Source organism: Myodes glareolus, chromosome 2, assembly GCF_982192425.1.
Source record: "Myodes glareolus chromosome 2, mMyoGla1.1, whole genome shotgun sequence".
Taxonomy (NCBI): Eukaryota; Metazoa; Chordata; class Mammalia; order Rodentia; family Cricetidae; genus Myodes; species Myodes glareolus.
In genome coordinates this window covers 10,585,506-10,600,187 of record NC_142027.1, presented here as the reverse complement: position 1 = coordinate 10,600,187, position 14,682 = coordinate 10,585,506, and the positions used below count along the sequence as shown (strand labels likewise).

General features: G+C 39.0%; 1 protein-coding gene across 8 annotated transcripts in view; it reads right to left on the bottom strand.

The window, feature by feature from the left end:
* Scaf4 (SR-related CTD associated factor 4) overlaps positions 1 to 14,682 on the bottom strand; it is a 57,766-nt gene that overhangs the window by 20,206 nt on the left and 22,878 nt on the right. For 2 of the 8 annotated variants that reach the window (XM_085685739.2, XM_085685741.2), the window contains exons 4-12: positions 13,457 to 13,618; positions 11,622 to 11,757; positions 10,884 to 11,023; positions 10,171 to 10,347; positions 5,151 to 5,347; positions 4,768 to 4,873; positions 2,321 to 2,593; positions 1,840 to 1,925; positions 747 to 937 (exon numbers count right to left, since the gene is read on the bottom strand). In XM_085685739.2, coding sequence (XP_085541865.2) covers positions 747 to 937; positions 1,840 to 1,925; positions 2,321 to 2,593; positions 4,768 to 4,873; positions 5,151 to 5,347; positions 10,171 to 10,347; positions 10,884 to 11,023; positions 11,622 to 11,757; positions 13,457 to 13,618 — 1,468 coding nt within the window. The remainder of the gene's footprint in view (positions 1 to 746; positions 938 to 1,839; positions 1,926 to 2,320; positions 2,594 to 4,767; positions 4,874 to 5,150; positions 5,348 to 10,170; positions 10,348 to 10,883; positions 11,024 to 11,621; positions 11,758 to 13,456; positions 13,619 to 14,682) is intronic. The other 6 variants (XM_085685740.2, XM_085685742.2, XM_087899376.1 and 3 more) reach the window with 5 other exon arrangements.

Genomic DNA, 14,682 nt, shown 5'->3' with positions numbered 1-14,682 from the left:
CACAGCATTTCATTATATGTCATTTCTACGTGACACTACAATGCCAAAATATAAATAGGAATATCCATTTATAAATTATAGACACTTAAAGAGTTTAGAAAATTAGGTATTTAGAAATTAAACCAGGACATTAAATTGGAAAAACAATGGTTACTTTGTGACTAGACCTAAAATGCTCATGAAAACCCAGGTCTTAAGAGCAGTGACTTGCCTGTCACTATCTGCCGGCAAAGAACAGAATGTTCTTGTACACTGTGAAGATTTGTCACTCATGACTTGAATCTAAGTCTCTATTACCAAGCAACCCAGCCATTAACATGTACAGGCACCCACTCCTAACCTGAGTTTCCTTTTATGGTGTTTCCTACATATGAGTCTCATTGTAAATACGTACTGATCAATATTATCAATTAAATCGTAATAGTTAATGATTTACAAAAAGAGTATTTCTACTATTCATATTTGAAAAATGGTGAAAATCAAGAGGTAACACAGCTAACATAATCTATAAACGGCTAAATCTTTATCAAAGAGGGACATAGGTATGCCAGTGGAAAGACACCTTCCCGTATAAAGAAGCACTAAGACTATGCAGTACACAAGGAAGACATGAGGAAACACTATTCAGAATAAAACTCAATCATAATGATAAAGTTTGATTTATGGCTTTGCTAAGTCATAAAACATCTTAACCCACACCATGAAAAGACAAAGAAGTTAAGTGCGCAGAAAGGTTCATTACTTACCACTTGCAGTTTCTGATTTGATCTGAGGGAGGCCTTTTTGTCGCCGTTCCCTCTCTTTTTCTCGATCCCGTCTTTCTTGAGATCGAGACCGAGGTGAGTGCCGGCGCCTGTCCCTGGACCGGGACCGAGAACGTCGGTGACGGGATCTCCGAGACCTAGAGCCAGATCTAGATCTTCTTCTTTTTGGTGACCTAATACATTTTCATTAATGAGATGGAAGCACAAAGAAAAAAGGTAAAGATGCACATACTAAGTTGAAAAATAAAACACACCAGGTGAGTGAATGTTTGACTCTACAAGAACTCAGTAACAGGGACTGCGTGGATATAAGCTAAACAAAAGTAAACATGGCTAGACCACTTGTGACTGTACTCTGTTGAACATCTCCAACATTGCCCACAATTCCATCTGCACAATTAAGAAGCCAGTCCTCAGGATTGGAAACATGGCTGCTACTATTATCTTCTTCTACAAATGTCTTCTCTTTAGCAATTGAAAACAACACTTGAACTGTGACTACTGTGACATTTCCACTTTTGTTGGCAACACTGAACATACAACTCCTACAAAACCATATACTCACAGGTACTAAATCAACTCAAATGAAATGCAGGTGAAGAGTTTTGGATCTAAAGACATTTTTACTTTATTGAGTCTTTTTAGACAGAGTCTCATATATCCCAAGCTGGCCTCCAACTTCTGATGCCCAAAGGCTGGGATTATAGGTACATACCACCAGATCTGAAGTGCTAATGATGGAGTCCAGGGCTTTAAGCACACTAGGCAAGCACTCTACCAACTAACTACAACTCGACATGGAACTAAAAAAATAAAAAACAACATTACTTTTGACGCCTTCTGCTTATGGACCAAGGGTTAACACCGTGAATACCAGAAAAACCTCAAGCTAGGCATGGTGGACATATCTTTAATCCCAGGACACAGAAGGTAAGGTAGGTGAATTGCTCGGAGTTTAAGCCAGCCTGCTCTACACAGTGAGTGAGACCCTATCTATCTTAACACAGAACCAAAGAAAGCAGTATAACTGACTCTTCTGTCTCCTGACACACAGCTGCAGCTTCCTGTAAGTTACCTGGATGCTGACCTAGATCTTGACTTTCTGCTCTCTGGCACGTGCCGCTTAACCTCTGGGATACAAGGCTGTTCTACTTCCATTTCCTTTAAAAAAAAAAAAAAAAATCAGAAAATGAGAAATCTGGAAATCATAAGGGCAAGAGGCCAAAAATCTTAGAAATACTAATTTTCTAGTCAGACCAAATACTAACTAGCCACCACTGAGGGAAAAACAAAACCTTTTGATGTTATGCAAACCGAGGGGGAAGTTACTCTGTACAAACGACACTGTAACAGAACACCATAAAACACTGTGAACTAGGCGCCTAACACACACTAGCTTCAGCACTCACAGTTGATAGTACTGTGGTGTGCGACTTCCACTCAACTTTTAGAACAAAGAGTTAATGAGTGCCCAAATATCTTCAACATATTGAAAAATCAAAACAGCAGACAAAGAAGAAGGAATGTGCATATAAATCAACCTAAGAAACTATTACCTGCTGATGTGGTTTTTGTGAAAGGGGTTCATTCTGTGGCTGAAAAGTAGGTTGGAAAGTTGGTTGTACTGGTGGAGTTAGGGGAATTCCAGGCTGAGGCATCCCAGGTTGGGCCATCCCAGGCTGCGGCATCCCAGGTTGGGCCATCCCAGGCTGTGGCATCCCAGGTTGCGGCATCCCAGGTTGGGCCATCCCAGGCTGTGGCATGGGAGGAAATGGAGGTGCAGAGAGAAGTCCAAATCCTGGCATCTGTCCATTAGGAGGAAGGGGAACCTTTCATTTTAAAGAAGAGTTAAATCTATTTTAAGTAACAGCAACCAAAAATAACCTTGAAGTTATTTTATATAAAACTTCATTAAATTTTAATTAAGAAAAGCAACTTAATTTCTCTATGTCTAACTTTTCTCAAAACCACTGTTACATATTCAAATATGATATTGATAACAGGTTCTAAGACTCACAATTCTCAACAGTGATTCAAGATACTGTCTTATTTACCCAAGGTAGCAGTGTGACAGGCTAGCCCTTAGCCAAAGAGGTACTCGATTACCAATTGTCTTCCTTCAACTTTTTAACAGTAAGTAAGCTTTTATAACAGAAGAAAAAAAATGGCTGCAATTTCTAGATTCCTGGGAAAAAAATATTTTGTTTGCTAGGCATGATGGCATACACCTGAGTGTCATATGTTAGAGACCAAGCTTGTTTAAAATGGAATTCTAGGACAGACAGAACTACACAGAAACAAGTTTCTGTCTCAGAAACAAGTTCAAAACAAAACAACAAATTAAATGGTCTTACAGTATAACCCAGGCTGGCCTGAAACATACAATTCTCCTGTCTCAGTACCTCAAATCCTGGGACTGTGTGTTAATGTCATTCCTGACTATGTGTGCAATTTAAAAAAATCTACCAAAGGGTATTTAAAATTTCAAGTGAAAATCACAATATAAGAGCAAAGAACAAGCTGACGTTTCTTCATGTACAATTCCAACATCAACTGACTGTACTCAACTAACCACATCCCAAAATACCTTTCTATAAGAATTTAGAAATTGTTGGTAGAGTTGGGCAGTGATAGTACACATCTTTAATCCCAGCACTAAGGAGGCAGAGGCAGGCAGATCTCTGAGATCAAGGTCAGTCTGATCTACAAAATGAGTTCCAGGAATATCAGGGATGTCACACAAATAAACCTTGTCTTGAAACACTAATCAACTAACCAGCAAACAGAAATTGGTGGTAATGTGTAATAAAATAACTGGCAGTATGTTCATGTGTTTTCTTCATTATTTGAACAGGCCTCCTAAATAAGTCACTAAACTCATAGTACCAGCCATATGTCATCGAATGAAAAGAATGATCTGGAAATAATAGACAAGAAAATTCGCAGGTAGTTTAAGGCTGTATATAGGCACCCTTCCCACAGGCTATAAAGCAATGTTTCCCAAGGCTGGTTGTGCACAAAAACCACTGTAGTATTTAAAAAAAAAAAAAAAAACAAATTTCACAGATTACCTAAAATGATTATAAGGTAGTGGGTACGGGCTCTGTGTCTTTAAAGTCCCCACTCCACCCCTAATGTAGATTTATAGCAAAGTGAGCTTACAGAATTTAGCAAAATAAATTTGATAACCCAACCCCTAATTTCTGTAACTCTCCAGTGTGCTATATGTTTTTGTTGCATAATACCAACGGTCTATATTACCAACACCAATGCTTAAAGTACTCTACAGCAGAGCACACAGGAAAGAGACTACAGCAAAGGAACCAGAACTGTAATGTCACTAAACTATTTTAACTAAAATATCTATTATTATAAGATGAGCATGTTGTGTTTATAAACTTGTAATTAAGATAAAAAGCAACTCAAAATTGTTGCCATTCCACAGCTTTCAGTGGTGCTGCAGTTCTCCTTAGCAAATTACACAGTAATAACAATGCTCAGAGGTACAAACAGGTCTCCAAAAACAGATCTTGAATTCATAAAACTCAAGACAGGAAAAATGCCTGCACATTGTGGGAGCCCACAAAAGTGGATCCATTTCCCCTTGACTAAAGGTCAGAGAGTTCAGACCTATTCTCGCACCTTTAAGGTTATATAACAGGAGGTCTGACCCAGGGTGTGGCTACTACTACCAGGATGTTAGGGTGTGGTTGCTTGATGCTTTGGGTATTGAAAAGTTAATTACTTTGTTCTTTGCGTCTTGGTAAAGAAGCCTCTTGCCTCCCCCCTCCTCTTTGGAACACGGTATATAAAGTCTATGAGGAATAAACACGAGGCGAATCTCAGTATTTCCTAGATGCCCTCCTGGCTCTATCAGTTGTCTCTAGTCTCTTTCTTAATCCTCACGCTTCCCTCCAAGCATGGACGAATAAGCTGGGCAGGACCCGCCTGGACACAAAATAGGACAAATGGCCCTCCACGAGGGGATTAGGGGATACAGTACCTGATGGTGCACTGTATCCTGCTGCATTCCCATCATCCGAGGTGGAAACTGATCCATACTTTGATGTGTGTAGGCTGTCTGCTGCATGCCATCCCCAGGATAGCCACTAAAACAAGGTGAGTACTTCAGTTACTTATTCAAAAGCATTTAAGATTCTTAGTCACATTTACATTGCAGAAGGCCACTCAGGAGTCACAGATAATCAACAAATATTGTCCAACATAACAGCCACATTTAAAATTCTAACTCTAAAAAGGATACAAATTGTCTTAATATAAGTTTACAAAATAAAGACCCCACTGAAATGTGTTTCAGCCCTAACTGTTACTTAGATTATGCTTTGTAATTGTTACCAACTATCAAAGAATTAAGAAGAGACTCACAATGGCACCTGTGGAGGAGGGGGCGAGGTGGTAGAGGGTACTGGCACAGCAGCAGCAATAGCAGGTGTTGCCACAGCGGGTGTAGAAGGGGCAGCAGCAGCAGCAGCAGAGGCTACAGCGGTGACAGTAGCATCCTCTTTCTTTGCATCTTCCACAGCTTCAGGCTCATCATCATAATCGAATCTATCAAGCAGCTTCTGTAATGTGTACGGCAATGTTCCACTTAAAATACAGACTGAGTCACCAAACCAAAACTTTACAGAGTAACAGATGTCTGCATCAGCTACGTCCCTACCACACTATGTACAGTTTCTTTTTCTCTTCTACGTCCTGAGAAGTTTGGTCCAATGAGAGACAATTTTGACACAAATGTCACATTAGAAAAATACAATTTAAATTCTACTTTCTCCAATTATTAACTGCTTATTTCATAATAAATTCAGCTATACACTTATGTATCTAAATATTTATTTACTGAAGCTTCTAGAGTTCTGTGTACATGCCAACAGGTGTGTGCTTTCAGGCAGCTAGACCTATTACATCCACAGACTGCACAGTCAAGAATATACTAATATAATCAAAGAAAAAATTATGGTGTAGGACAGGAACAAAAGAAGTCTCTTAGCGGTTTACTAGAACAGTTTCTTTCTCAAAACTTTACAGTTTATACCAATTACCAGAAACTTTCATTAAAAACAATAAATAAGGGCTGAAGAAATGGCTCAGTGGTTAAGAGCACTACCAAATGCTCTTCCAGAAAACCCAGGTTCAAATCCCAGGACCCACATGGCAGTTCACAACTGTCTGTAAATCCAAGATCTGATACCCGCATACAGACATACAAGCAAGCTAAACACAATGCACATAAAATAAAAATAATTATTTAAAAACAAACTCAAATAATCCAGAAATTCACAAATCTAGAACAGTAATTTAAAAATAAAAATAATAGCATTTTAAGATAAAAAGTTAAAAATAACAGTAATTTAAAATAAAACTTATTGAGCCAGTGTGACGGTTAGCCTGTCATGCAAGCCTGACACCTTTAAGTGCCATCCTTGGAACCCAACCAAGCGGGGTGGGGAAACGACTCCTAGAAAGTGTCCTCTGACCTCCACATGTATGTATACCATGGCAGGCATATATATAAAAAATTAATCTCATTAAAAACAGGGAATGTACAACATTGAACAGTTATATTTTGCAATCATAAAAAACCTGTGATATAGATCTATTTTTTAAAATATTTGCATGTTGGAAGCTGAGCACAGGCATTTTAAGTACAAAATATCTATCAGTGTCCACCGTGATTCAACATTCACCAACTGTAGTTTGGTTTATGTTTCTTAACCTCCTGAGCCTTGGTTTCCTTGTCTATATTTATACGTTTCTTTCCAGCCGGGTCTGTTGTGCCCATAGCTTCCACCCCACCCCCCTAACTCATGCTTTCTGCACTGTTCTGCCTAGAACAGATTTATGGTATACTTTATACTCAAAGTCATGAATGGAAGGGCTTTCCTGAGACAAGACAGTACACAGAACTAAACCCAGTGTGAAGAGTATATGATACAGAAATTTTTTTCTTGTTGTTTTGTTTGTTTGTTTTTTTAGGACAAGGGTTTCTCTGTGTAACAGCCCTAACTGTCCTGGAACTAACTAGCTCTTGTAGACAGGCTGACCTCTAACTCACAGAGATCTGTCTGCCTCTGCCTACCAAGTGATGGGATTAAAGGCGTGCACTGCCACCCGGCAGCAAATTTCTTTATTCAGAAAACACTAGTTGTTTTCTGTACTTCAGGTACTTTGCAATTTATAGTATATTATATTAACTTATCTTATGGTACCAATAAGATACATTATTTAAGTTTTAATAGTCATACATACTGATCTGGAAAGACTTGAATCAATTATAGAATCTCTAGTTTAGCAAAAGAATTAATTTTCAATGGTTTAGAGGAAATGAAAGATGTAGGAAGATCTGAATAAAAGTGCTCCCAGTGCCTAGCTGAAAACAGACTTTAGCTCAATAAAAGAGCACAGAAAACACACATACACAGCCATACTTCCACTCCCCAGCAGAGGAATTCCTTTTTGAAAACCTCATGGAACTATAACAACTACTTCAGTTAAACCAGCAAGCTAAGTATTGCCATAGCCATGGTCTTTGCTCAGTATTTCCTACCACTGGTGTAAAAAGAAAAGTAACAGGAGCAGATGTTGAAGAATATCAGATTCAGCACTACCTAGAAATCCCAGGAGAATCACCTAGAAAACTAAGCACTCAATACTGTAACCAGTTACAACAGGATAAACATCAGCCTTTTCTCTATGGCATTATTATCAAATTCAAAGCGCTAAGGAACATTAAAAAGACTAGGAATCCAAGGATAATGAAACAAGAAAGCAGTAAGGCCTATATAAAGAAAGCCAGAAAAACATTGGGGTTTACTATGGAGATTCTGGAGCAGTGCATACCAAAGCTAAAGGGGTATATTTATGTCCACCCAATAAGCAGGCTTTGATGGATGATGTATGTTAAAACTTAGATATCTAATATAGAGAACAGCTGTAAGTGATATGGCTATCACTGTGAAGGTAAAATATTTGAGATCACATTATCACTTAATCAAAAGAAAAGTAAGAGGGCTCTGGACTCAATCTTCCCAACAAGAACTAGGGTGTCCTGAAGAAGCTTCCCAAGAGCCACAGCACAAAACTCTACCTCAATTTCTAGTCTGTTGCTCCTCGGAATGTTCTCTTACACTAACTCCTTAAGAAAAATCTCACACAGCTGTAGAGACAACTCAGCAGTTGAGAGCTATGACTGCTCTTCCAGGGGACCCGGTTCAAGTTCCCAGCACCCACATGGTGACTCACAACCATCTGTAACTCCAGTTTTAGGGGATCTGATGCCCTCTCTGACCTCCACTAGCACCAGACATGCACACGAATCACATATATACTTCGAGGCAAAACATTTATACATATAAAATAAATCTAAGAAGAATCTTCCTATCCAATCATTCAGCCATCATAGATACTACTTATGATTTATACGAAGGACCTAGACGGGAATAGCCCAAGTAAGCCTGAAAAATAATTAAGCAGAGGGACATTTGGAAGTAAAGCATGTATACATATGCTCAGTGGTCAGGTACCTGCACTGGCTAAGACCCTGAGTTCAATTCCCAGCACCAGATATATGCATCTCTTTAACTGTTAGGATGCAGAAATAAACACCGGTGTGACAAGGCAGTGTTAACAAAACAACAACAAAAACAAAAAAGAAACCCCCCCAAAACAAAAATCAGACATGAAAACAAGTAAGACTATAGGAAAAAAAGAGGTAAATTAGCCACTTTAAAAATAGAAGCACTTAAAAAACCCTTGAATGATAATGTAAAACAGACTTCACTCCAGAAGGACTAGAGAGACAAATACAGGACACAGGAAGTAGAGAACTATTAGAATACAGAGCTTTTCTCCTGAGGGTGGAGTGGGTGGTGGTGGTGGTGGTGGTGGTAATAAGGAACAGAGAGATTTCCAAAGAGAAACCACACAGGAACTTACGTTCATTTATTCACGGAAATAGAACTTCAAACACAGATACAAACATCTTTTCAAAGCACCCTGGAACAGCTTCTTTTTGCTTTACAATTCTATTCTGTTTCCCCTACAAATATACATTCCTCCTCTCTGTGTGTGTGTGTGTGTGTGTGTGTGTAGACAGGTTTGTGCTCGGTATCTTCATCACCTGGTCTTTGTCTTGTTCTATGTCTCACAGGCTCAGCTGGGCGACCAGAAATCTCCATGCAGCTTTTACATGGATACTAGGATGGAAACTTGGGTCACCATGCTGGCACAGAAAAACTTTACTAGCCACACCATCTCTCTAGCCCTGTTTATTCCTTTTCCACTCAAAATTTAATCCGGTCTTTCTTACAATCAGTAGTCACTTATTAATCATTAAGCTAAAATAATGAAAACTGGCATTTACCTACAACACTGATTACTAATTATTGGCAGATAAAATTCAAACATGCCATTTAATGCTATGATTTTAAAACCATCTTTTTATTTTTAAACTATGAAACTGGAAAAAGAAATTTTAAACTGTAACCCCAACAAAAAACACAAGACAAAAGTAGAGCTGTCTGGATTGAACCCCACAGCTCACCCACAGCTTACCCACACCCCTGGTGGCAGTATTTTAAACATGCCTATTAAGTTTCATTCTGAGATGCTCCCTATGGGCTCAAGTCAACACTTGGTTCCCAGCTGGTAGGCTTTTTGAGAGACAGTGAAAATTTGGAAGGTGGCACTTAGTTGAAAGAAAGCTACCAAGGGCATGTTTTTCCAGGATCCTTCTCCCCCTCCCCTGTTTCCTGTCCACTTTAAGTTGAAGAGGCTCATCTGCTATGTGGTCCTGCTGCAAACCATGGATTCAAGTCTCTGATACCAGGAACCAAAATTAATCTTCCCTTTCAATTTGTTCTCTTTGATATTTGGTACCAATCACACAAAAACAGAGCTAAGGATGGCAAGGCACACCGAGTAGGCAGAGAGATGCTGGGGTCACCCCAGGACTCACATCACAGACATGGCAACTACAGTTATCGCAGCAACAGCAAATGTCTATCAGTAGCAAAACAGATAATCTGAGGGCTCCATCTACTGGAGTCTTAATTCACGCAGAATGTACACAGACCTAATGATAAAGATCAAAACAAAAGCACAGACTCATAGTATATTACTTCTGGAAAAGAATACAACAAAACCCGATAGCATCACTGCTAAGGACAAGTGGGGCTAGTGAAGAAATTCCTTCTGTTTGCTGTTCTTTATTCTTTAAACTTGTTTATAGTGAGCCTGCATGACACGTGTAATCAGGAAAAAACATTTTGATATTGAGGAGAAAACTCAAACCACAGACAAAAACAAACAATCCAGAGAAACTGCAGAAGAGAGCCCACAATGCACATGAGTAAGACAGACAAGTGGGGTGATGTGAGAAGCGTACCTTGTCAAATGCAGTTTTTTGTTCAGGTGGGGGGAAAGCAGCTTTTTGCTCAGGTGGTTGTGTAGGAGCTGTCTTTAACTGAGCTGTGATAGCCTGAACCTGAGCCATCACAGCATTGTCAAGGGCGGGAGACTGTGGTTTTGGAGGCTGTTGAAAAGTCTGAAGGATCTGCTGCAGCTTAAAGAATGGGAAAACCGATAAACCACACAACAAAGCATCATCATCAAAGTTAATTTACTACAAAGGAAAGAATCTCAGAGGACTGCATAGGCAGTAAGTAAACTGGACAAAGAATCCACCTTTCACTAGTGGCTAAATTTGTGGATGAACATATTACAGGGTACTGCTTACAGTTCAAATGTATGCTGATAATCCCAAAGAGACAAACAAAGCTCAAAGAAAAGAGAAAACACATGAAATTGTAATAGCGACTTTTCTAGAAATACAGAAAATGTCACTCCATATAATCCTGAATCAATCCGAAATACTAGAATTGTGAGCAACAACAACTGCCACTTCAACAGCTCAAGGTCTTTCAAAGAAGTACTACCATATCCATATTTTTCACATCCGCATTGCCTTCTTAGCTCTAACTCATCACATTAGCTCCCTAGCGAAGGATACTCTCCCATCAAGGAGCATATGAAGGAGCAATGGGAAACAGCACCAACAGAACCTAGCTCTGCAAGCCACTGGAGCATTAAGCAGCTTACCTGCTGGCCTTGAGTTGTCTGAAACAGCTGAGCCACAGCAGCAAAGGCATCAGAGCTGGGCAACTGTGGTACAGCAGGCATGGAGTTTGTGGGAGCTTGTGTAAGTTCAGAAGAGGCTTTTACTGGGGGTGGAGGTGAGCCTAAAAAGCAAAGTGCATTAGGCCGCAAAAAAAAAAAAAACAAAACCAACCAACCAACCAAGATTAAAAGTCAACACCCTCCCCCCCCCCCCCCCCGGTTTAAAACACCTTTCAAGTTTTGCTGCTAAAACAAAATTCTGTTCAGTTTAACTTGTCGTTAGTAAGGTAGGGGTATGTGTACACATTCTCATTTGAAAAAAAGAATTATAGGAGAAAAACTACCTTCCAAATGCAAACTCAAGTTTCCTTCCTATGGGAAAGGTCTATCAATTCAGAAATGAAACCTTTCATGTACAGAAACTCAATTCCTTTTAAAGTTTTCTTTTTTTAAAAAAAAAATCAAGCTTTTTTATATAATACAGTCTAATTATGGTTTTCTTCCCAATTCTTCCTAGATCTTCCCTACTTCCCCTCTCTGAATTCACACTCTTTTTGTCTCTCATTGGAAAACAGACAGGCATATAAAGAATAAAATAAAATACAATAAAACAAAAACCAACCAACCACCAACCAGAATAGGACAAAACAAACAAACAGAGGGAAAGAGCCAGACACCAGTGCACTGTCAGGAACTCTCCTCCAGTCAGACCCACTGTACCTTCATTGTTGGTGACACTCTCTGCTACTGGAACAGCATTACTGGCTCCTGCTGCCATGTCCAAAAGAGGCTGAATAATTTCAATTTTGAATACTCCATTTTTTTGCCAAAGATTTAGCACACGAACTATTTTACTCTGTTATATGCAAGAAAATGAACATACAATAAATATTTATAGAAACATATATACCTGACTGTAAAGAGAAACCATTACTGTTTCATCAGGGGGAAAAAATCCATCAGAATCACTCTCCAGTTAAAGAACTCAGATTAACTTTTCCTCCGTGGTATTATACTCTAAGGAAAGAACACAGACAGACTACACACAGAGCAAATAAAAAGACATACACTATTCGATAGCACTGTTCTTTACACGAGTTAAAAGGATAACACTGACAAAACTCAATCATCTTAGAAAAGTTCATGAAGTGAAGAATTTCTGCAGGATGACCAAGGCAGTCAATCATTTAGGAGAATATCTGCATGTGGTCACACACGCTTGTGATGCCAGCACTCAAAAAAAGAAGACTGCAAATTTGAGGCCTAACACCACAGCACCAAAAACAATGAAAACAAACCAGTTTTTAAGAAAGTGACTGATAACAAGAAAAAGACGTTTTATGGCCAAGAAAATATGAAGGAGATCCAAACAAAATTTTGTTACTCATGGGTACAGGTTTTAACTCCTATTCAAAGAGATCTTTTTATAAAATTATGCTTCAAGAGCCTAAGAATATACACACAGACTCTTAATACCCACAGTGTTCCTCTTTATGTAAACTGTCTCCATTTTCATTACTAAGTATTGTACCCAGGATTCCATGCTGAGAAAGTGGGCCACAGTTATGGCAGACAGAAAAGATGCCTTGGAAAAGGGCTGTTTCCTAACTAAACCTGTGTGTCTGCTGGCCTTTACCTTAGGGTTTTCTTTGAATCTCAAGTCTGAGAGAGGAAGTAAGCATTCTTTCTCTGTGTTTTGATCAAACTTAAAACAAATTCATGTTTACATCTGCTTCATAATTTCTTTCAGAATTCAGGGAAGCTAAAGCATGAGGTTATGTAAGTACTCAATAAAACTGCTATAATTCCCTCCTATTCAGAGCACTTACGTGTAACTGTCATATTCCTTCTTTCTACAGTTCACTTTGTCTGTGTGCACATATGCGCGCACAGTCTTACTGCAGATTAGTATCACTTACATTCCTACATGTTGGGAAGAATAATTCTGGGCCTTCTAGATAAAGTAGCAAACTGGGAGGAGTATTCTCTCCACTACAGGGCTGTTTCTCATTCAAGGACACCGCAGTAGCTCAGGCTTACCATTCCTAGCAGATCTTCCTGCAGCTACCTGCTATGATATGTGGCATCCTGTGCAGCTAGTGATATTGTCTTTAAAGACAGTGCTTTCTGCACAAACCCTTTGGCTTCTTTACACTATGGCAAGAACATCCAATACCAACCACACCTTCTCCAGTAATGAGCTGCTCCTTAAGTCCATGTTTGGCAGATATTAGAACTTTACCTAGCCTAACTGAAACTTTAGACCACCACTAAGCCAACTCTTCACACCACACTTCCAGCAATTACTGCTCTTCCCAGATTCTGCAATTCAACATGAGAAAAGTCCTTGTGCAAAGACCATGTGAATTTGCCATTTCACAAGAAAGCCAGACTAGGAAATGACCACTGCAGAGAAATTAAACTTAAGACTCAAGAATTTACTACATGAAGATATTTCCATATAACACAACAGGCTTTAAATAACATGAATCTAAACACATAAAAATAAAATAAACCCAACAAGAATGCAAAATTTTAGAAGTGATTAACCATACCTTATCTTCAGATGGACAAAGATATAAATATTGGAATGTAGCAGTTATATTTTTAGAGAATCTTGGCCCAAAAACATCTTTATCAGTTCCAAACTGATGACGAGACTGTCTCACAATGGAATCAATGACATATAATCCTGGAACCTTGTATTCTGGTTTACACTGCAACGTTAAAGGTACACAGTTAGTCTAAGAAAAGGAAAACCAGTGAGTGTGGTAGCGCACACCTTTAATTCCAGCACCCCAGAGGTAGAGACAGGAGGGATCTAGGAGACTCAGTGTGTTCCACTTTAGTGAGTTCTAGGCCATCCAGGGATATAACTCTGTCTCCCCACCTCCCAAAAGGGAGACCCAAAACATATCTGACACCCATTATCTCACAAGTAAGCAGCTCCACACACCCATCATCTACTGTGTAGAAACTACTTAAGTGTTCCAGCCACCTAACTAGCTGTCAAACTTCAAGTCTATGGACAGTTACATTCTTTGCTATCTCAGACTTCAAGGGCTTGTCCCCAGATCCTTGGCTTCCTTTCCAAAACTTTCCAGAGACCATTACCATCCCACTTTCCTACAAATTCAGTTATTATTAATGAATCTCTGATTCAACGATTTCCACTTTTTGAAATTACTAAAAAATACTTTTAAACATGTTAGGTTTACAAGAGAACAAAAACAAAACAAAACAAAGAAAAAGTAAAAGGAAAGGTCATTTGAGTCTATAAACTGGATGAAGGAAGGAAAAACAAAACACTAAAGGCATTCCTGTAGGAAAAGGTATAGCCTTTTGGGAAAACAATTCAGCAACAAAAATAAAGCCTTCTTTGACCGTTAAGAATTTATGCTAAGTAAAATATGCATGTATGTTTTCCTTTAAGGTTAGCTATTGAAGCATTTTCATTGAAAGATAACTATTCACTGGCTAAGTAAATCATAGTAATAATCACACAGAGGGCTATTTTGTCGGTGTTCATAATATATTCAGTAGGAAAGGCACGTCAACAACCAGTACTGTGTCCGTTTTCCTTACAAATGCACACACACACAAAACCTAGGCAAACTCAGATACACACTGTAGTAGCTGGAAGCAGACGCATACATGCAATCAAATGTTCTCCCAATTTACTTCTTTGCCCCTTGCCCTGCTGCTCCAAGAAGCTTCTAACTGACAAAGCCAGCTACTCTGTATTTCATGGCCCCAAGGCAGATCAGTTGATTAAGGTGTC